The 22823-nt window shown below is 37.6% G+C and overlaps 1 protein-coding gene across 3 annotated transcripts in view; it reads right to left on the bottom strand.

Moving 5' to 3' along the window:
- GABRB3 (gamma-aminobutyric acid type A receptor subunit beta3) overlaps positions 1 to 22823 on the bottom strand; it is a 111126-nt gene that overhangs the window by 20923 nt on the left and 67380 nt on the right. For all 3 annotated transcript variants that reach the window (XM_035315335.1, XM_035315345.1, XM_035315328.1), the window contains exons 4-6: positions 8392 to 8612; positions 4194 to 4276; positions 2951 to 3088 (exon numbers count right to left, since the gene is read on the bottom strand). In XM_035315335.1, the coding sequence (XP_035171226.1) occupies positions 2951 to 3088; positions 4194 to 4276; positions 8392 to 8612 (442 nt within the window). The remainder of the gene's footprint in view (positions 1 to 2950; positions 3089 to 4193; positions 4277 to 8391; positions 8613 to 22823) is intronic.

Raw genomic sequence — 22823 nt, 5'->3', positions numbered from 1 at the left:
TAACTGCTGTTCAGTTTCTTAGCATTCCTGGATAACAAATATTTAGGACACAGATTCAGCTCCCATATTAGGCATTACATTTCAGGCATTTTCATGTAGATAATTACTCACATATAGTGCATAAACTCTCAGTATAACCCATGGAGAGCTAGACTTACAGTGAGCTGATTATAAGAATGTGATTCAATTGCCTGTCCAGAGGTGTCTAATGCCATTTGAGGTGTCTTATTGTAGCCTATATGGCCTTCAGCTTAGGACAGTCAAACCAATTTTTTCTTCTTCACAGCAATTTAAATACTACTTTCTCTTCTTTTAATCATGGGTAAGGAGAACAGGTTACTTCTTAAGAGAACAGGTTATTCCTTGTCCTAGACTTATTTCTTATTAAGTATTGTCTTTTTTTTGAACTACACAACCATATCTAGATCTCTTTTAATGTCATGGATTACATTTTCTAGACTTCCAGTCATTCTTACTAATTTTGCCTAGGCTTCTGTTGCTCCCCAGTTTTTTTGAAGAATCCTACCCATGACCACAAATACTCAACTCAGACCTTATCAACACAAGTCCAATTCTTTGGAGGATGTTGTATTTTCTTTTCCCCAAAAAAGATGTAACTGGCTCATGTGCAGTCTGAGATCAACAGTAACCTCTGGATTTCTACACACAGAACTCTGGTCTAACTAGGTATTCCCCAGTCTGAATTTGGATAAGAATAACTACTTGAATAGTTGTATTGTGCACTTGTCTATGCTGACTTCTTTTTTTTTTTTTTTTTTTTTTTTTTTTTTCCAGACCTATTTTGCCATTTGATATGATTATTTTTAACTCAAATGACATACTTCAACATGCTTGCAGTTCCTTCAATATTCTTGCAGCCCCTCACAGGTTTATGTCATTATTTATGGGGTTTTTCTCATTCTTACTCTTGCTTCTTAGTAGTAACTATGGGAACAGATTATTCTATTTGCATAAGTTACACAAGGTTATATGGCACTGTTCCTTCATGGAGGATGGGAGAAATAACTACACCAAAAAGCTGTTTGGGGCACGACCCTAAAGGCCTTGTTTAGTTTTACGCTATCAAATCACACTAGCACTGAAATCTTGGAAATAATGTGATTGAGATATTGATACTGAGATATTGCGTGGAAATAATCTAGTGTCTTCTCATGAGGTCTTAATAACCTCAAAGACAAAAAAAAACATGCCTTATTTTCCACAAAAATGTACAGACTGGGTCTAATTATTAGGAACATAAGGAATATGGGTCTTGAGAAGAAATTTTTAAAGAAGTGTGCTGACTTCATCTGTCAGATTCACTGGAAAGTTTGAGATTTAGCATCATAATTAGGCATGAGTTTTTGAGAAACAAATGTGCTGATTTCTTTCAATGGAAATATTTGTCAGAAAAGTTCATAATTAATGAAGCATTTTCATCATGTCCTAAACCAAAACAATAGTAGATGCAGTATTGTATCTTTATCGGTGACAAAAATTATATGCTTCAGAAAATAATACAAAAAACATGGGATAATCTGTTCTTCACAACTGTCTCATCCTGTTCCCTAATATCAAGCTGTCTTAAACCCTGAAACATGTTTTTTTTTTTTTTTCTTTCCTTCACAAACTTATTGGAAGGAACTGTTATGATTCTGAATATTCGGTCATTTATATACATTTCTACCCCTAGTTTTCATTCTCTATCATATTTGTCTCACACCTCTTTGGATTTCCTGAATTTAACAAGCCTCTTCAATCTCCAAATTACTGCATCACGTCTTTATGGAAATATTTGACACTGAAGTAAAAGGTGGTGGCTTTGGACTTCCCAAATACAAAGTTCTCTGTATTGTCATTGTTGGCCAAAAGAGTCATCCTACAAAAGCATATCCAGTCCTGTGCAGGGGCAGATAAACCACAGCTGCCAAAGGTGACACTGGCTGCAGAATGGAGGGATATAGGATTAGAGTATCTGTTTCTCCTTAAAAAAAACAAAACTCCCATTTCACAGTGATACACAAAAACAGCAGCAGTTGGCAAAACCCCTCATTTTAATTTCAATCCCAGCAATATTTACATTTTGTTCTGAAATATAACTCGTGTTTCTGTGTACTTTGAAACAGATGCTGTGTCCATAGAGTGGGTGAAGTGATGCTTACAAACATGATAGAGCTGTGCTGCATTTGTTCGAGTGCGCTGGGACAGAGAGAACAGAACACCTCTGTGGTCTGAAGAGGACTGAAAATCTGGAGGTCCCAATAGTCGTCCCACACTTGCTAAGGGCTTTCTGTGTTGCTTTGGTCTTGTCACACATAGCAATATTTTCCTAGGCTGGTGTCTAACATTAAACATCTAAATGAGTGATGAACTTTGTCTTCCGGAGACATCCAATGTTATGAGTTACCAGTAACATCTAAGTTATAAGAGTTACGGGTTTAAAAAACCCTAACTCTTGTAACTAAGGATTTAATTTTAGAATCTTAACAATGATCACAATAGCACTGGTTATATATACACTACGATATATACCCATCAGTGAAAATCAAGATATAAAAGGCATCACATTCACTGTACAACAACAAAACATATACAGGAAAGCTGTAGGGACGTGCTCATAAAAATTGTGCCTTTTTGACCTAGTTTGCCATAACATACTTCTGTATGATCAGTAACCCTGTAGGTTACATCAGTTAAACTGATGATTCAGACATGAATGACTTCATATTTATTTAGATTATATATATTTAGGTGTATGGTTAAGTATGACACACACACAAAAGAAAAATAAAACAAGAAACACTGCTTCATGGACTCCTGCCTCTGGACTTTACCAAGTTATCTCTTTAGCCATGCACAGAACACAGGACAAAGACTATATATAATAATGACTAATAAAACATTAATTGTCGTACAGAAAGAAAATAAACACCAACTAGACAATACTTGCCTGTGGCAAAGACAACATTCTTCGACACCAGTCTGTATTCCACAATGGAGAACTGAGGAAGCTCAATCCTTTCCACACCAGTGACTGCATTATCTCCCCCTCTCCAGTAGAACTCTATGTCGTCAGTCGTGTAGCCATCTGCAGGCAAAGCAGGAGAGTGAGTGAGAAACAACAGTGGACTGGAATGAGCTTCAAGCCAGCATACATGGTTTGTTATTTGTGGCAATGAAAAGAATAAGAACAGCTGGAGTGGTGTATGAATTTTTGTTCTGTATGCCTGCTAGAAGCTGTCCTGAAGAGCTGCTCCATTACAGTCTGCACAGGAATTTGAGACAAAATACTGTTGTTTTGGTTTTGTTTGTTTGTTTTTTTTTGTATCATCCCCCAAAAATTCCTGCTAGGATTAACAGCCCCTACAAGATAGAAATTGCCACCCATTACCAATTTCAGGGATTGCAGACTGGTATCTGCCAAATCATAGATTAGTATGATTTAAGACATTCAACACATCTAGTACCGATACCAAGTGTATATTGACACCAATAATCATCAGAAAAATGTGGATTATTCTATAAATACAGACAAACATAGTTTCTTTTCCACTCACACTGAAGAGTGTGAGTCACACCATTTCCATTAGCTTCTGCAGTGGAGGACTCCAGCTGAATATAGAGTACTAGCACACAATCTCCAGCCAGTAGCAGAAAAGGAGCAGGAACTCTTGAAGCAGAAATATACATCTGAATATTGCAGTCCTAGAACATGGCTAGGTGGAAAAGAAAATCTGGTTTTGCATCGAAGAGAACTACAAACCACAAATGGGGCTGATCTGAGAGCCCAGGGGGTCCTGCAGCAAGACCATCTGTGCATAAAAAAGCACATTGAAAGAAGATGATATCATAGTGTTTGCCCTCTTTAAATTTAATCTGATTAAAATATAAACATTCATTCTCCTGTGTTGAAGATAAGCACCCAGTCACTGCCTCTGCTAACTCAGGCTGGAACAAATAACAGCTTCATTCTGTCCTAAAACTGTTTTCCTAGGAGAGATCCATCCACGTAGAAATGGATGACACTTTATGTTTTAAAGAAGGTCAAATAAGCAAACAAAAAATCCAGTGGGTGATAATTATGTGATTCATATAGTGGTTATAGTCTCCAGTGTAAATATTCTACAGTAGTACAAAAGGAAAACCACCCCGCATCTGAACTAGGTATTACATTCATCTTCTTATATACATACAGCTTTCTATTTCCAGAGTACAGTTCTGTTCATCTAGCGGGTATCTTCTCAAGTCCATCATACAAGCTGCAGTCGTTGTGATTCTGAAACACAAACATCATCATATAGAATTACTATACAACCAGTAATCCTACCTTTTTTTTTTTTTTTTTCAATTGATGTTGTTATGTTGTTATTGTTTTAAAAGTGAGGACACTGAAAAACGTCCTTATTGTAACTGAGAATCTAGTCCATACTTTAACATTGAGCAGCAGCTACACTGACTTCAGCAGAACTCACTGCGACTTACACTTACACGAGAAGTCCCTTTGTGACTCGACCTATCTGCATATGCAAACACTACGAAAATCTTTGCTGAAATTAAAGAATATGACTTTATGTCAGAAAATATGAAGCAATAAAAGTCTGCTACAGATGTCAGAATTATCAGAGCTGTGTGAATTACTGTTCTGTGGCAGATGGAGAAAAAAATGAAATGTTGAAAAACTGTTTCAAGTCCAGCAAAATCCGTTGTTTTAAAGTTGAGTTTATTTCTCTAGTTTTCAAAAGTAAATTAAAAGGGATTTTGTAACAAAGTGCCATATTGAATTCTAAAATTTTCCCCAACAATATATTTTTGCCTTTTTTAAAAAAAATTTATTTCCATTGTAGTCAATCTAGCACATTAATGATGAATTTGCAAACCATCTCATTACTGATGAACCTGCATTTTTATACTATGCATTTTTATATACATTTGGTGTACCAGTTTAAAATTCAGGTGCAGAATTTCAAGGGAAGAGACGTAGATGCTTTTCCTCAACTCTTACACGCTAAAAAAAGCAACCAACAAACCACACCTGTTTTCATTATGTATGCCTTAACCAATTCTCCAAGAAAATGAAGGAAAGAATGCTTATCCTTAACAAACTATTTAGGTGGATAACTTCACAAAAAATTCACGGGAAGGGAGTTGTAACATCCATTACGACTATCTCAGAGGACAACAGAAGTTCTATGGCTGTAGAAGGCGCTTTTGCAAGAGAATATTCTAATTTATTTGCACAGGGAGAGACGGGTGTATGAACACAACAGCGTATTTTCTCATTTGTGTTCCTACCAGTAGACAGTGAGAAAGGTACACTCTGGATCTTTGTCCCTCCCAGACACACCTATAGCATGATCTGTCACTGATGCGCACTCTAGGCACCCTCCGAACACCTTTATATAAGTCCCACTAGCTTTCAGGTACCAAGTATTATATAACAGGAGAATATTTCAGGTCAACCCATCTCCAGCTTCCTGCTGGGAGATGCTCTGGGTCTATACAAGAAACTGCACATTCTTGCTTGAGTACCTTTTTACACTACAGCAAAGTGTAAGTTTTTAATGTCATAAATATCCAGTAAAAACCATACAAATAAACAAACAAACAAAAAAGATACAGCTAGATATATACAGAAACAGATTTACCACATTTATGCAGAGTAAATTGAGTGCTCAGAGGTCCCTTCTGAATGAACTTTTAAGAAACCAAATTTAAATTGCACAAATGTTCACCAAAAGCAAATGTTAATTGCTCAAGCTTGTGCATGCTACCAGGAAAGAACAGTTTTATTTTTTATGGGATGGGATGCTGCCTGACACAGTGGGACAATGAGGTTTTAAGAAGTCATCATCACAGCAGTGACAGAGAAACAATTACAAGCCAGAGAAAGATAAAGTTGTGCACAGATACACGTACATTTTGCATGAAAGCGATAAATAAAAGAAATATTTTAAATTGATTAGAGTTCCCTATTCCAGTTATCTGTCCTCTGGATATAGCTTCTCTTATATTTCCCTGCTGTGTTATTACTGGACTGATCACCTTCAATTATTCTGATACATTGTGCAGGGACCCCATCCACAATACACTGGGAGAAGAACGTTTTACTGACAGAAGAATGTTCTCTGTACCCCCAAAATTTACAATATAAGTCAGTCTAAGCAATATAAATACTTTTTACAGGACTGGGTCACAGTCCTGATGGCTATTTGATCCTCTTTTCATCTTCATTCGGAAATACATTCATCCAAAAAAGAACAGAAGTAAGTCCAGTTGCATTGTCTGACCAATCACAATTAACCTTTTCACCTTGCAAATATCGATCATGCTTTATACATAGATGATAACTACTTGAGTCCTTCCAGCTGAAATAAATACATTCCTCCACTCTGTTTATAACATTTAACATTGTACTGCCTGAGAACAAGAAGTCTATGAATGGCAAGTACACAAGAAGTCGGAGAGACTACTTTTCATCTCCAGTCAGTCTATAGTGCTATTATTTCTGTTTTGGTCTATTATGGAAAAAGCAGTTGTATAGTCTTATGTTTGCATATTGTTCTGAACAAGGTAGGACAAAGTCAGTATAACCAGAGAAAAAAAATCCCCAGAAATGGGTTGAACTTCAAAAAGCTATGGTTCCAGTCCCCCATCTTCATGGACTTTACTGCAGTCGCAAAATGATTTCTCTAAACACAGATGAAACTTGGATAACTGAAGGTCATGTACTTCAGCAGCACAATAAATTCATTGTTCAGAAGAGAATACAGAGCCAGTGTGGCTTGTGGATCACTTTTGTTATATATTTTTGAGGAACTGCTTTGCTCCATAGATATCCTATAATCGGTTGCAACCCTCTAAATTTCCTGTTATTCTCAGCAACCTTGCATTTTGTGGCACATAAAATTCCAGGTTCTGGTCTCAGCCCACAGGATGAATCACTGTCTCCAGACAGCAGCTTGAGACTGAGGCCACCAGGATGCTCCCATACCACAATACAAGAACTTAGACTAGTGGCAGAGCAACACTAAGCTCAAGTCCTTAGATCAAAAGAGCTAAGGGTTAGATATTTTCTTCCCTCTGACCACAGTACCCTACATTTTGCCCAAATTTAATTTCAGACAATAATTTTTCATTAAGTAACTTAGCTGCTTCACACACAGCAAAATCTGACCATGAACACTGAGTATTTTCAGAGGAAAAGGAATGGAAATAAGGTTGATATACATGAGCTACTGGTGAAATTCCTGCCAAGTGAGTACTATCAAGTGAAATGAAATCTGCTTGTGGACATTTCTGTTCTACAGAAGAGGAAGATAACTTATTCAAATATGGTATTTTATGACAGATAATCCTCACCTGAATGACTCCAAATATTTTTAGAGTGTGGCAGAGAGACTTTTATTCATTATTATGATCACAAGAGTTCTAATCTCTATCACTTTTCTATTACATTGCTGTTGGGGATGGTTCTTTAGATAGAGTACAGGAAACAACAACGTCCTACATCTTTTTTTTTTTTATATATATATATATTTAACTACTTGTGGAAAGAATCCTAAACCTGCAGTGTTCAATATTGAATATAAAGTATGCAACATGAAAGCCTCCTTTTGCTTAAGTTAATTATGAACATTTATTGAACATCCTGTTTCCTCAGAACTTCTTAATAGGTTGAGTCAGTTTTTATTTTGTCTAGAAAGATTCATCCAACTATAGCCCATACATGATATCTAACAGGAGTTAAAGAGGTGATGGACCAAATTTTCTAGTCAGTTTTTTGCTTGTGTATTATATTAAATGTCTTAAGGGAAGGATTTGTCCACATTCCTAACCATAGAAGCTATGATCGAAAACAACGAAAACACAGGCCAATCCTAAAACAGGTATAGCACAGGACAGCACAAGGCCACTTTGTAGCTCTGTTTGAAATGTAAAACATGTTGATCCCTGTTTGAAAAAATCACTGAAGGTACACAGAGTCATGGTCCTAACAGCGGCTGACTCCATTTAGCCAGGGCTGTTTGTGGTTTTCTTTTTCTTTATAGACTGAAGTCACATCAAGAAGCAACATATATGCCCACATTCAATCTTACTGCCTGTATTTGGAACAAAATTTTCAGGTTTACAATTAATGCTTGCCTTTTTGCTTCCTATAGCCACTGGGCTTTCCAGATATGGTGACTCTACATAAGATAAAACCTGACTGAAGATGCTTCTGGCAAAATTAAGAAACATTGACTGTGTCATTTATTTTCTACGGGCATCTTTCAGAGTTGCAGGGAAGGTTACATAATATGCTGCACACTGTTTGTAATAACCTTGTACCAGGAAACGAATATCAACAATACATAACAATGGCTATGAAATCTTCATCATGAAAGTACAGACCTGAGGCCATAAAGCACCGTTCCATCTGGATGAAGGCGAATCATTCGATTCTTCACAGTAACGCCATGCACAAATGATTTCTTGTCATTTAAGAAGTAAGTGTCAGGCACCCAGAGTTGATCTGCCACTCGATTATCAAGTGTGAGGTTGAGAGGTATGCCAGCATATGCCAGTCTCTTGTCTCTCCAGTACTGTTGAAAATACATAGTCAAAGTGTAATCCTGGTGAGAAAAAATAGAAGTACAACAGTCAATCATACTTGCCGTAACTAGAAAAAGTCTTTTTTTTTTTTTTTTTTCCTGTCACTAGCTTAATTTGCTGTTAGTAATTTTTTTAAAAAATAAAAATTTTAAGAAATACAACTATTATTGGTATATTTTGTCCTCCTTTTCTTTCATTTAATCCTTTTGAAAATTACCTGAAATTATTATGTCTGTGGAATAATAAACAACAGCATAGGTAAATGCTGTAACCTTCCCCACTTTCAAAACTAATAGAGGAACTGAAAAACATCTTAAGTATTTTAAAGCAATGTTCTAAATCATATCTGAAAAATAAGCTGCTAAGGTGTCACTTATACATGTGTCTTTGTGTGAGAACGCATCTTGCAGTGACATAAAGATTTTCCCATCAACAGGCTACATACAACACATACTAATGTCAATGGTTGGTTTTCATAATTTTGCCAATAAAGGTCTGTAGCAGCTGTGAAAAGCTGTGATTGCTAACTTGAGATCCTAAACATGAATATAGATGCCTAAAAGATACATTATGAAAATCTTCCTTTCATTTTGGAATTTGTTAACTTGCCTTGGTCATGGCATAATAACACTGCATTGAAACACTCCAGAAGCCTTAGATAATATGCCTCATTTGTTAGCTTCATGCTATTATGAATATATATAAAACTGTATGGGAACATTTCAAAGTTATGTGCCAGCAAAACTGAAAAGAAAATCACATGAAATAGCAAAATTTCCTGTTTGAAAAGAAAAACCTTTACGGTTTCTTTCTCTCATAACTTTCAAAGTGTGGAAGAACATTTCAATTTTTAGGAAGCCTATTTTTATGCATGAAATAAAAGAAGAAAGCAACTGAAAAATAATACTTTCTTGTATATGGAAATAGATGTTTGAAGTCAAAGAAAACATTGCTTTCAGGTCTAATAATATTGCTGTATTTAACATTTTTTTAAAAAAAGAGACTAAGTACAGGCCATTAAAACTCTGATTTTCAAATTACAGAAGTGCTTTAAACAATAAAACTATTTATGAAACTCTTCACAGAACACTGAGAAATTATGTGATCTCCAAACACATTTAAATATTTAGCAGCAGGTGTGCAAGCCACAGGATACCTGCATTTGCATCTGGTTCTACAAGCTGGAGATACAAAAGCCCTCAGGCTTGCTGCTTGTTTGGGAAAAGGATGTTCTGGGTTTCTAAGTACAACTGTTGGGAATGGTCCATTCTTGTAACGGGTCTCACATGGAGACAACACAATTTCAGGCAATGATCCTGCCCTGCTTCCCTCAACCCCTAAATCCTCTCCTTGAAATCAAATTTAACTTGCATTTCATACTCAGAGCCTTTGCATTTTTTATTCAGTGATTCATTCTATCTAATGAGGTAGCTGCTATAGCTTTAAGAAATCAATTTTAATTGCTTACCAAATAAATCATTACAGTTATCAAGGGCAAGCTGTTCCCGTTTTAGGAAACTAATAAGAGACCTTTGAAAACAAAAGGACCCAGAGATGGGAGAAAAGAGCCTGTGTGGAACTGCCTGAATGGAAACTCATTCTTTGAAACTCAAATCTGACATGACTGCTCAGGAGAAACATGCTCCAGCGTTTCTCTCAGAGGCTTGCTTCAGTGGGACTCCTCGTCACTGCTCATCAGCGAGGGAGGTCCATGCGCGCTTGCCTCGCTCCCGTTGGGAGGAGCACATCTCTCCCCCTGTTCCATGCAACTGGCTTTCTGACACTGATGCGTTAGAGTGAACATCCTCTACCAGTTCTGTTACGGCTTAATTAAAGCCTGTTTCTATTAACATTTTAAAATTTGCTGTGTGTTTGGCTTTCATAATTCTTTGCATGTCAATGTCAAGAAACTGGGGATTATAAAAGCTGTAGGCACATGCGCAGTATACCCACCAAAGCTCACTAAGTATAAATGCACAATATACAGACAAAACAATGCCAGACAGAAATAAAGAAATGGGGGGGCAATGTATAGGATTGAAAGAAGCAGACCCAGATAGCACTAAAATGTAACAGAAGCAGTACATTTGAACATCCCAGAACTTCAGGAGAGTTCCTTTTTCCTTTGGCTTGAAAAAAAAATACATGCTAACAGCTAATAAATGGAGTAATTAACTAGCTATGTAAAATATGTGTAACAATACTAGCAGTAATATTCTGTCATTTTATCCATTTATTTAACTAAAATTACTGTGGCAGGGAACAACACAGAAAGGAGTTTACAAACTGCACACAAAACCAGCAACATCCAGCAAACTGCAAAAACTTCCAGCATCTAGGCTGAAAGAAAAACCAAATACTGCCTCTGAGGTACACATTTTATTAGCACTTCCTCAGTTAACCTTCACTTTTTATTTCATCTCATCTTGAAAACAGCTATCTATACACCTGCTAATGTATATGACTACATTTGCATGCATTGGAAGTAACGATACTCCAACTAGGTGTTTAAAAATCATACAATATCACATGCAAAATATCAGTTTGATACCAGTTCTTCACTGGGTATCTACTAAGGAAAATGCTTAAGAAGTATCTTCTGCAATGCCAGTCTACTGTCCTATGTCTGCCTCATCCTACTCTCTGGACTTCAAACAACAGACACAGCAGAAACAGACTGCCCAAGAAAGGCTGCGTGTCTCCATACACCTTGACAGATCACTGTACATTTGTGGTCTTCTACCAACTGACCTGTTCTGAAGATGATAAGATAGAAAGAATGAATACAAACCATGGCTATTTATCATCACACTTGTTCTAATAAGCTCAAAGAAAAAAAGAAAAAAAAAAAAAAAAAAAAAAAGCAGCATCAAACATGTAAGAATGGCACAGAAACTGCTTAGTAGTGCAAGCAACAATAGAATGAGCAGGGAAGGTCAGTTCTTTTGGGTAGTTCTACCAACGTTAGTACTAGAAACTGTTTATTAAACCCTATGATAACGTCAGCATTCATTATTTGAGTAGCTAATTTGCTAGGCTTCGTACCCATAATGGAAAATTTATCCTTTTCAGCACTCCAGAGGAAAATGCTAAAATGGTTTCAGTGCGGATTTGAAAAATACACTCAGTATCTTTTAGGTAAAATGAGAAAATGGATTTTTGCCCCTAGGTAAGTAGCCTGAAAAGTTTATTTAGGGCCACCTTCCTTCAGGGTAGCTTATGATGACTAGCTCTGATACAGAGGTCAAGAGGGTAGATGTCTAAAGCTAGAAGAGATTAATCCCACTACAGCTTCAGCATTAGGTGCTATTATCTGTCAAAGAGGACACAGAGCCACCAGCTTTAGGAAATTCTAACTGTTGTACAGAGCAGTGAACAATTTTCTTAGCTGCGAAGACCTCCATAAATCATATTTGTTTTCCATACAATACCAGACCGTATTCAAGGTCCCCTTTTCCCCTCTCCAGTTTCTCACAGTAATTGATACTTTAGGTCAAGAATGGTTAAAAAAAAAAAAAAAAAAAAAAAAAAAAAAAAAAAAACACGCTTGAAGCCCTGACAGAAGGACGAACATAGTGCTTCCCAAGTACAGGAGAAATGTCCTGTCCTCAAAATGGGAAAAGCTTGTCTGCACAGGCACCATCAGCTTTCTTTTGTGTATTCAAAGACCACGACCATGGACCATCCTAGGAGGGTAAGGAACTATGACAAGCATTCATGACTTTTATCAATGCAGCAATGCCACTAATGTAAGGAGAGGAGCAAATAAAGGTAGCTTCTTGTTTTTAAACACAGTTTTCTCTGGGACAAAAAAAAAAAAAGAAAAAAGAAAAAAAGAAAAAACTCAAATAGCATATAATACATGAAAGAATTTTGATGCAATGGTAAAGAGGTGTATAGTGCAACCTAAATAGATCATGATATATCTGTCCTTTTTGTGTGTATTATCCGTGATTTCAAAACATCTTAAGCAAGAATTATACACACACAAATATTATACATGCTATGTTCAAATAATTTTTTCAGTGTTTCCTACATGTTATTTGTCTCTTCACTGATTGAACATGCCATGCAGGAAGTGCAACTAAAATTTAACTACAAAGTCAGTTCAAACACGCAGAATGCATTGTATTACACTACAGAAGAGTACCTTATGCACAAATTATAGGACTAATGAATTATAAATACTAATACAATGCAATATTAAACACAAACAAATTTGTTCTCTATTACAGGGTTAGCTATCTCTATTTTTTCTCTTTCATATTCAATAAAAAAGGAAAGAATTCTTTTAAATATATACTTTGTTCATCAAAATTAAATTAAAAGCAGCAATTATAATCTAAAATTGACTCTCACTGTTTACATTCTTAATTTGCTATGTACTGAGGACGTTAAAGTCCTCATTGGGGTTCTTCAAAGTGACTGCTCAGTAAAACACTATAATTAATAATGATGATGGAATATTATTAATATGGCAGTTAATCAAAGTAAATTATTCATGTAAAACAAACATATTGAAAATTACTGGAAATACGGGAAAAGGTTGTGCAAAAAAGAACTATTCCATTGCTTTGAAGGACAGCCTCGTATCTACTTGAAGTCCAGATTACCATCTTAGATTTTCATTTGGACATAAATTCTCATTGTTGTTTTCTTGACCAACAGACAAATGCAACTATTAGCATCAGCTTTTGGATAATTTATTTTTTCTGACCTAATAAAGTAATGCTTATTCAGTGGATAAAAAGATGTATGATAATCCATGCCTTAGTCTATATATAATTACAAGATCCCTTTGTTTCCCTTTCATATAATTTCAAAAAGTGCCTGCTGTAGTATAAAGAGCTATTCTTGAACCATTGATGATTGAGTTGCATCCTTCCCAATAAGCCAAAGTGAGTTGCAAAGCCAAACTCATGAATCTTATGCATGACAACACAGCTGTAAATCTGTTCCCCTACTATACACAGAAGAGACCTGAGAAATAGATTAATGAACATATTAATTCACAGTTATAGTTAATTTAAACATTAATTTAATAAAGACATATTCAGAAAGGCTAACCTTAAGAAGTTAGAATTTACCAGCAATACTATTCAAGTGTCTGAGATCATCACTTAAACATTTTTTTCTCAGAGTTCAAAATGTTCTAAAAGCTTCAACAACTTTCACATTATAGAAAAACATTATTATAACTGTTGACAGTGTGATTTTCCCAATGCATCTAAACAATATATTACTTTGTTAGTTGTCAGTAAATGGAAAAAAGCTACCGTAGTCCGTTGTTCTGCAGTCTTAAAAGAAAACTGCCTGATCAGAACCTCGCATTGAAACTGGTGTTAGACATAGCTCACAAGCAGCCTGAGTGAAGATGTATGCACAGACACAAGCACACATGTACCCTACCTCACCAAAACATCATTCTCCAACATTTCTTGGTCTACCTGCTGTTATATTAAAGATTCGTCTCACCTATAAGTTCAGGCTTCTCTTCGACACCTAGAAAATGACAGGTTGAAAACACACCATGTTTTCTCTGTCATGTGCTAAAATATTATTCTGTTAAGAAAATGCAATGCTCAGGTATCTTAATTACACTAATTTCAGTGTGATCCATGTATCCATGTTGTCTTGGTATCCTTTTAGTAAATTACCATGTTTTTTTTTTCCTCTTCTACTGAAACAAATGGAGTTATAAATAGGCATAAGGAGATATTTAGCCTCCAAGAACCCATTTGATACTGCAAAATAAACTTTTCCAAATGAACATATGATAGCCTGTGTCTTTCCTGCCCTCTTTTCATACTCTTTGGCATAAGACTTTCCATCTCCACCGCAACCAGGGTGCCTTCTCCAAAGAGCCTGTCCCCCGCCGAGCATCTCTCCGTGCTCTGAGGAGGGTTGCCATACCAACCAGCGCCAGGCTTTCTGCACGCAGAGGGAGTATGGTTGACATGGCAACTCGCTAAAGCAGCCTGGTCCCCAGCTTTTCAGGGAGCCATGGTGGTCACTGCCAGAGAAGTTTTGGAGCAGGAACAGAGGGAGTAGCTGGGCAGCCGTCAGTAGGCACTGCCCCATGGCACATCCCTGCCACAGCCATGGGAGCTTACTTGTCAAAGTATGTTGGATTTTATCTTTATATGTTCGTCTGCCCCACAAAAAATTCTTGGGGATGCCATCATGGTTTTGGGGTATTCTCTCATCCAAACATCAAGTTTCTGCAAATGTATCAGTCCGAGGACGTAAGTCAGGACAAGAAGAAGCCAGTCGCAACTATTTAATTCATAACAGGTAAAGGGAGAATACTTGAATGTTCCTTCTTTGATTAAAAGTATCATGGGCATTACAATGCCACAGTAATCAGGAGTTTCCATTCTCAATGGACTGATCAAAGGAAAACTAGCACACACTTTTACACATCAAGGTTATAACACCCTCTGATCTGGTGGCAGAAAGCTAGCTAAAAGAAGCTGTGGTCTTTTGTTACACCCCTCAAGATCTGTCCAAAATCGTGTGGTGAATTGCAGTCAAAATCTACTTAACAATGGACAGGTAAAACATAAAATTCAATATTTGATGGAGCCCTCCTACAAAAATTAAAAAAGGAAGATAAATAGAAAATTCAAATATTTAGATGCTATGCTAAAAGACAACCCTCAAAGAGATTAATTAAGAAAAAAATAATAAGGAAAAAAAACAGCAAATACGCTTTACAAAAACACTTATCAGGAAGAAAAAAAAAAACACTGGGCTCAGTGAAACAATGAACCTGCTGCATGCAGCACAAATTTATTTATTTTGGAGCTGACAGGACCTCAAGAAAACAGGTACATTTAATTGCACTAATTGAAATCCTGCTAACAGCCTACGGGGAAGAAAAAAAATCAACCTTTATCAGCTGTCAGCTAGTTCCCACGATTGAAGCAGCTGACCTTAGAGAGATGGGAACTGACAACTAATGGAGTGTGCCTCCTACACAGTCACGGGATGTGCCACCAGTGAGTTGGAGAACTGAGTTAGTACCCTAAAATCTTAAAGCTATGGGATGTTTTGCCTGTTATGAGATATTTGGGATAAAAATTTGAGATCTAGTAGGTACCCATTTTAGCGAACAAAGGACTTCTCACACTTCTGCATCATTCTTTCCAGAAACATGTCAAGTTATAACTCTCTTTGGCATTACTTGAATTATCAGTAAAAATCTGAAAGGAAAAAAAAAATACTCAAAGTTGTTTAAGTTGATCTTACTTGTTGTATTTGTTCAATATGTCCTATTTCTTACTCTATTGTATGCATAATTCCTTCAGTGTCTGCAAGGTGTACCAGGACAGCAGTGATAGAAGTACTAAGACCTGTGAATACACAAATGGCTTTTAAATACTGTGACCATAAATATGTAACTCCATGACACTCTTATTTGCTCTCACTGAACATCAAAACCATCCAAAACAATTTTCAGTAAAAGCCATATTTCAGGCTAAAAATTATACAGTCTTTTTGTCACTATGAAATCATCAAAAGACCTTTTTTAAAGACACTTTAGAACTTGCATGATTTTTTTTAATCACGCCAGAGTTAACAAATAAAACAAAACTATATTTAGGAACAGGGGGCTAAGGAAAACATGCCCTTGAATGAAAACTGAAATACGTGTCTGCTGCCATCTACACTTTTTGGTTAAAAAAAGGAATATTTACTCTGGTATGAAGAGAACTTTTAAAATTTTCTCACCTCCCAATCTATTTATTTTGCTGACTTTGGGAACCAGCCAATCTCACTGGCACTAGAGCATCAAGGCTGATGCCCAAATTCCTACTTGTTGTCTGTGATTATCTGAACCACCAAACAGTCCTAAAGGAAATCCTGTTTGAGAAAGGCAGTATGAACAAAATGCCATCTGAGAAAGCGAGTGGGAACATATTGGACATCAAATACTTTTCAAATGCATAACGTGAAACATTCTCCTTGTACTTTTCAATATTGCAGCCCATGAAGGCTGGGTGTGCTGGGCCTGGAGAGTACCTACAGACCTGGCTGTCCCCATCCTGCCCAGGCCCCCGCATCACCCTGGGGCCACCAGCCCCTGACACGGTGAGGCCACAGCAGGGCTGGGCTCCAAATCCCCATATCCCTGCACAGACATGGCCCCCACCCAGCTGTGCCCCAACCTGTGGGCCCAGCCTCATCCCATCCCTGTCCCCTGGGGCTGCCCATTGCCAGGGATGGGGCTGTCACGGTGCCTCTGGCTGCCTGCTCGTGGTGGGGCAGTGGGACGTGCCCTGGCTGCCAGAGCCTGCCCTGAGGCTCCCCTACACCATGACAAGGTGTAACTGTGCCTCTTTATGTGTAAATGGCACATTCACTGGGATCCAGATATTATGTGTTCATTTTTGAGAAAGGAAATAAACCAGAATAAATATCTCTGCAGTGGAAGAGAGTGGGAAAGGTGATCAGTTAACTTCACTGCTCAGCCGGTTCCCTTTCCTTCAGACAAGTTACTTATATTGCAGCTTCTCTTACTCCATGCTTTCACCCTATCAGCAATTTTAAATCCAATTTTACATCCTGCAGTAACAAAATTGGGATGCATGGTAAGTCAAAAGGAAAACAATGCTTTTGCAAAAAACTCATTACTGCAGGTAGGATAAACTGATCATGCGACAGCTATGCTCATGTAATTTGGCAAAAAGCAAAATAAATGAGTAAAAAAAGCATGCAAAAAGAAATACTGCAAATATACGTGATATTCAACCCACACACAAACTTCTTGTCATACAGGGTTGTGAAAGAAGTGGAAGAGAGTGTCCCCTGCCAATGCCCTTTAAAAAATTAGGCTGAGTTGAGTTTAAAGGAAAATGGCTTGCTGAGGAGGATGTCTCGCCTCCTGCATGTGACCTGAACATTGCAAAAATCTGCTAATAGCTTTTGTAATTAGGGAAGCAAGATATAACACCACAAAAATAAAAGTGAGGAGGGTTTTGAACTGCAGCGTTGCCCAAATTCTTAGGCCACAAACAGGACAGTCTAAATGATCAGCATGAAATACGTATTTAATGACAAATCTTCCAAACTTATAGATTTAAAGGCATTTTTTTTTAAATAGAATTCTTTGATGACAGCTGACACTCTCAGGGGTTTGTATCTACTTTAAATGCATTGAGCAAAACTGTTCCTGCTGTGGATTATATGTTAGTTACCTTCTTCTTCATCCATCTATAGTAAAAATACTTTTCACAAAGCTATATTTTGGGCTACTTTCTGACATCAGCATGACAGTGCCACACAGGATACCTGCACAGACGAAAATTTGTAAATGTATTCTGCGGTATGTTTACTTAAAATAACTGAATGTAGAAAGGGCTAGTTGTGTACTGCAATGTTCCTCCTGACATGGTACTAATTGGAAGGAGAGAAGGTAAGTGTTTTTATTTCCTAGGAAATCTGGTAAAAAGATTGAGAACTTAAAACTCAGTCTACATACCTCCCTTAATTATTTTTTCCTTACCAGACTGTTATGCTGTGTGGTGTTATGCTAGTAATGTGATAACACCTCTCCTGCAGCAAAATTACTTGTATACAGCTGTGCCAGGTGGAGATGCTGATTTCAGTGGTGCTCTTCAAATTCAGAAGGAGGACAGTTACAGCCATAGGCCAGTTACCTAAAGAACTAGATTCTTCCTATCACAGGAACAGCCTATAATCACTGTTCGATTACCTACCTAATTCATCTGCCAGATACCTCAGAAAGAGCAAAGCACATTTAGGAGGCCAGAAATCATTTTCCCCACTAGGCCTTTGGGTGGCCAAAATGTGGCTGAGGGAAGGAGTATTAGCAAGGTACATTATATGACATTGCTTTCAGCCAGAGATTAGTATTCTACAGAGCATGTCAGTTATGATAATCAGATGGCTTCCTCAAATATAAAAATTATATTCTCCATCATCTACCTCTGCTCTTGTTTCAGCAGTGCTTTTTCATGCTGGCAGTAGAATCAGTCTTTCAGGTTAACAGTGTAGGGATGAAAGGTTTAGACCCATCAGGAACCAGAAAAACTTTTAGAACAAAGTCTGTATAACAAAACAGGGTTCAGGTAAAGCTGCTGGCACTAAACAATAGAAATGTTACTAAAGAAGGGAGCTGAATTAAATATGATTAGAAAGGAAAAAAGGTGCAGAAGAAAATCTGGCCTTGGGTGATGAATCATAGAGGGGTGAAATATTAAAAGATTTATATGCTTGAGAAAGAGGTTAAGTTGGTAGAACACATGTAGGACACAAGTTAAGCTAATTCTACTCTCAAAAATACTAGCACAGAAAAATAAGTAACCAGATCAAATGCATACATACTGCTATTAAAATGCTAGAAGTCTGAAATTAAGATGAAGGAACTAGGATACCTAGTCTGGAGTTAGAATATTGATCTAACACAAACATCACAGACTTAATAGAAGGCAAGCAGTCAGCGGAAACCTATAACACAAAAGAAACCACATAGGCAAGAAAAAGAAGGATGTACTGTCAAAGAAAGCTTTGCGTCAGATAGTTAACTGTATTGAATGTTACACATAGTCTCTATAGATTAAAAAGCCAGCACCATGTAAGTATTAGAAATAAATTGCCACTGCCTAATCAGGATGACAATGGTGTCAGTGAGGTGCCAAGAGAGATCTAAGCGGTTGCAAAAAAAAAATAAAAAAAAAAAAATTAGTAATTAGAAACTTAAATCACCCCCACATAGACTGGATAAATGTCAGATTGGGGTGTGATACAGAGACTAAATGACACCAGAAATGACTGATTCATGAAGAAGCTTTTGGTGAAACCTGAAACAAGACAAGACACTCTTGACTTGGTTGTAAGCAATGCGTAAGTCATGGGTCAAAATGCTGCTATGGATTGCTTCCTCCATAACCCCACTGAAATTAGGAAATTATCCTTTAAAACTAAGAAAAGTCTAAAATTTCATGAAAGTACTATTTAATTTCAAAAAGTAGATTTTATAAACATAAGGCTCCAAATTGGAGAAAAGATTGTTTACAGTCATCATAACATGAGCTTCTGTATATCAGAAATAACTGTTAAGTAACAAACAAAGAATGGTTGAAATTTTGGATAAATAATTTTATTAGAAGGGAAAAGATGCACTTCAAATATATGAAGTCACATCTAAACTAGAAAAAAAAAAAAAAAAAAAAAAAAACAGTTAAAAACATTTTAAAAAAAGGCCCACAAACGCACAAAAAACACCAAAGCAATAATTTGCTAAGGGCATAAATATTTATGAAAAATCCTCAAATGGTCTTAAAGAAAGCTTCATAGAGCAAAAAAGCCATGGATTAATGACCAGGAAAAAACACAACAGACAAACAACAGAAGTTAACAGTCGTTTTTCGCAGCAGCAGGAGGTCACTGGCAGACCTGAATGGGGGGCTGTGCAAGTCTCCATTCTGGTCATCGCACTCATAAACAGAGTGGACGGGGGTAGCTGATATAATCTTTCTGGATTTCAGTAAAGCTTTTGATACTTTTGGACAAAATGACCAGAATATGGTTAGATAAAAACATAATAAGATGGATGAACAACTGGCTGGTGGATTGGGTCCAAAGGGTTCTTGTAAATGGGGTTACATCAAGATGGCAACCTGCCACTAATGGGGTTCCCCACAACTCCATTTTAGGACCAGTCTTCTTCAGTGTTTTCATAAACGATTTGGATTAAGGACCTGAAGATTTTTTGAGCAAGTTTGTGGATGATATCAAGTTGGGTGGAGCTGTTGACTCTATCGAGGGTGGTGAGGCCTTGCAAAGAGATCTAGACAGAACAGAGATCTGGGCAATCACCAACAATATGAAGTTTAGCAAGAGCTAAGTGCCGGATTCTGCACCTGTGAAGGGGCAACCGTGGCTATGCGTAAAAGACTGTGGAAAGAGATGCTGGAAACCAGCCCTGTAGAAAAGCATCTGGGGGTGTTGGTCAACAGCAAGCTGAACATGAGCCAGCAGCATTCCCCCGGCAGACAGGAAGACCAACTATACCATGGGGTACATCAGGCACAGCACTGCTAGCTGGTCGAGGGAAGTGATTGTCCCGCTCTGCTCTGCACTGGTGCGGTCTCGCCTCAAGTACTGTGTGAAGTTCTGGGCGCCACAGTATAAGAAAAATGTAAAACTGTTGGAGAGTGTCCAAAGGAGGACTATGAAGATGGTGAAGGGTCTGTGAGGGGAAGATGAGAGGAGCAGCTGAGGTCCCTTGGTTTGCTCAGCCCAGAGCAGAGCAGGCTGAGGGGAGGCCTCATGGTGGCCTGCAGCTCCCTCACAAGGGGAGCGGAGGGGCAGGCGCTGAGCTCTGCTCTCTGGGGACAGCGACAGGACCCGAGGGAACGGCATGGAGCTGGGACAGGGGAGGGTCAGGCTGGGGGTTAGGGAAAGGTTCTGCACCCAGAGGGTGGTCAGGCACTGGGACAGGCTCCCCAGGGCAGTGGTCACGGCACCAAGCCTGACAGAGTTCAAGAAGCATTTGGTCAACACTCTCAGGCATATGGTCTGAATTTTTGGGTGGTCCTTTGGGGACCTGGGAATTGAACTCAATGATCCTTGTGGGCCCCTTCCAACTAGGATATTCTATGATTCTAGGGGATGCACATTAAGGTGCTTATATTTGCTGCAACATTTCTCAAAACAGTAAAAATGAAAGATGTGAGTCTGAGGAGATGCAGAAGGACAACAGCATTTTGGATGCCTTGTGATAAAATAGATAAAATTCAATGTTGATGGAAAGTGAGGCAAATAGAGAAAAAGTAATCCTAACTACAGAAAGTGTCGTAGTTTCTAAGCTAACTAAGACCACTCTGGAAAAAAATGTTGTGATATCAATCAGCAGTTTTATGAAGAGATCAGTTCCGTATCTGGGAACTCAAAAAAAGCAAATAGAAGTTTAAGACTGTATTGGAAAGGAATAGAAAAAAAGAAAAAATAATTGTGCCACAACTTTTTAGTATGCCTACATATTGAATACCGTGTACAGATCTGGTCCACATCCCTAACAGGACAAAGCACAAAAAGTCCCAAGAACTGCAGCAAGGATAATGGAAGGCCTAGAACATGCCCAGAACATGAGGACAGAATAATCACACAAAGACTTTTGTGAAAAGAAGCAACTAAGAGGTATATTGAAGGTATCTGTAAAGAGTTGTTTTTACAGCCCTCCACACAAAACTGTTGTGGAGGAGGCTGACAGTTCTTCACTTGTAAGAAAGAAAAGAGCACCAAAAGAAATTACTAGATGTCAGGCTCAAAACACATGAAAGGATACTCCTTTTTTCAGCCATATACATATGGGTGTGTGTGTTTAAACTGAGCAGGTCTTACCTACTGCTTGTCACCCGAAATACACTAAGGTCTTGGGAAGCCCCTGAGCTGTTTCATAGTTAGTTGCTGGATGAATATCAAAGAAATACCAAAATTCAGTCTGTTTTTACACTCATCTTGAGCCTTCACCATTGGCCATGGTTGGAAATGCAATACTGAGAAAGATGGACTTTTGATCTATCTTAAAAACACCATTCTTATATCCTTATCTTTCCAGAGTGTGCTGTTAAGTCAGTTAGGACTCTGCTGCATTGTCTGTGAGCTGATGTGACTGTCCTATGGTGTTAATAAGCATCGCTGTCGAGGCTGACGACTTACTGTTCTAGGGGGGACGGAAGCAGAAGTTGTGACCTGGAACACTTACGCAGTTCATTTTTGATTCAACTGCATGTGAAGATAATTTTGTACATGAGGTTTTTGCAAATAGCATAAATATGCCAATGTAGAATATTTAACCGCCTGTCAAAGTTCAGAAATTATTATAGAGTTGCTTCTTTAATGATGCTGAGTGATAGTTATGTTCATTTTAATTTGTCTAACATCTGCTCCTGGCAAATGTAAGCAGATGCGTCTAATTATTACCTTTCGATACTTGTATATGCATAGCATGAATAAGATCATGAAAAAATTGGATTTTGTGAAGTAGAGGTAAAATGCCTTTGAAGCAAACGACATGGCAATGAATCAGATAGCTAAAATATCTATTTTATAGTTGGGAAGTTAGCAAATAAACACAAGAGATACATTATTCAAAGTGAAAATATTGTCTGAAGATGATAGATAAATTTAGTCTATGTGAAATTTAAATTAGTTGGGAGCTTGAAGCCAGAACTGTGTTCTTTCCAATTTATGCTGATTGA

This window comes from Oxyura jamaicensis, chromosome 1 (assembly GCF_011077185.1).
Source record: "Oxyura jamaicensis isolate SHBP4307 breed ruddy duck chromosome 1, BPBGC_Ojam_1.0, whole genome shotgun sequence".
NCBI classification, from domain to species: domain Eukaryota; kingdom Metazoa; phylum Chordata; class Aves; order Anseriformes; family Anatidae; genus Oxyura; species Oxyura jamaicensis.
The sequence above is the reverse complement of the archived record's forward strand: the minus strand, read 5'-3'. Positions and strand labels throughout refer to the sequence as shown.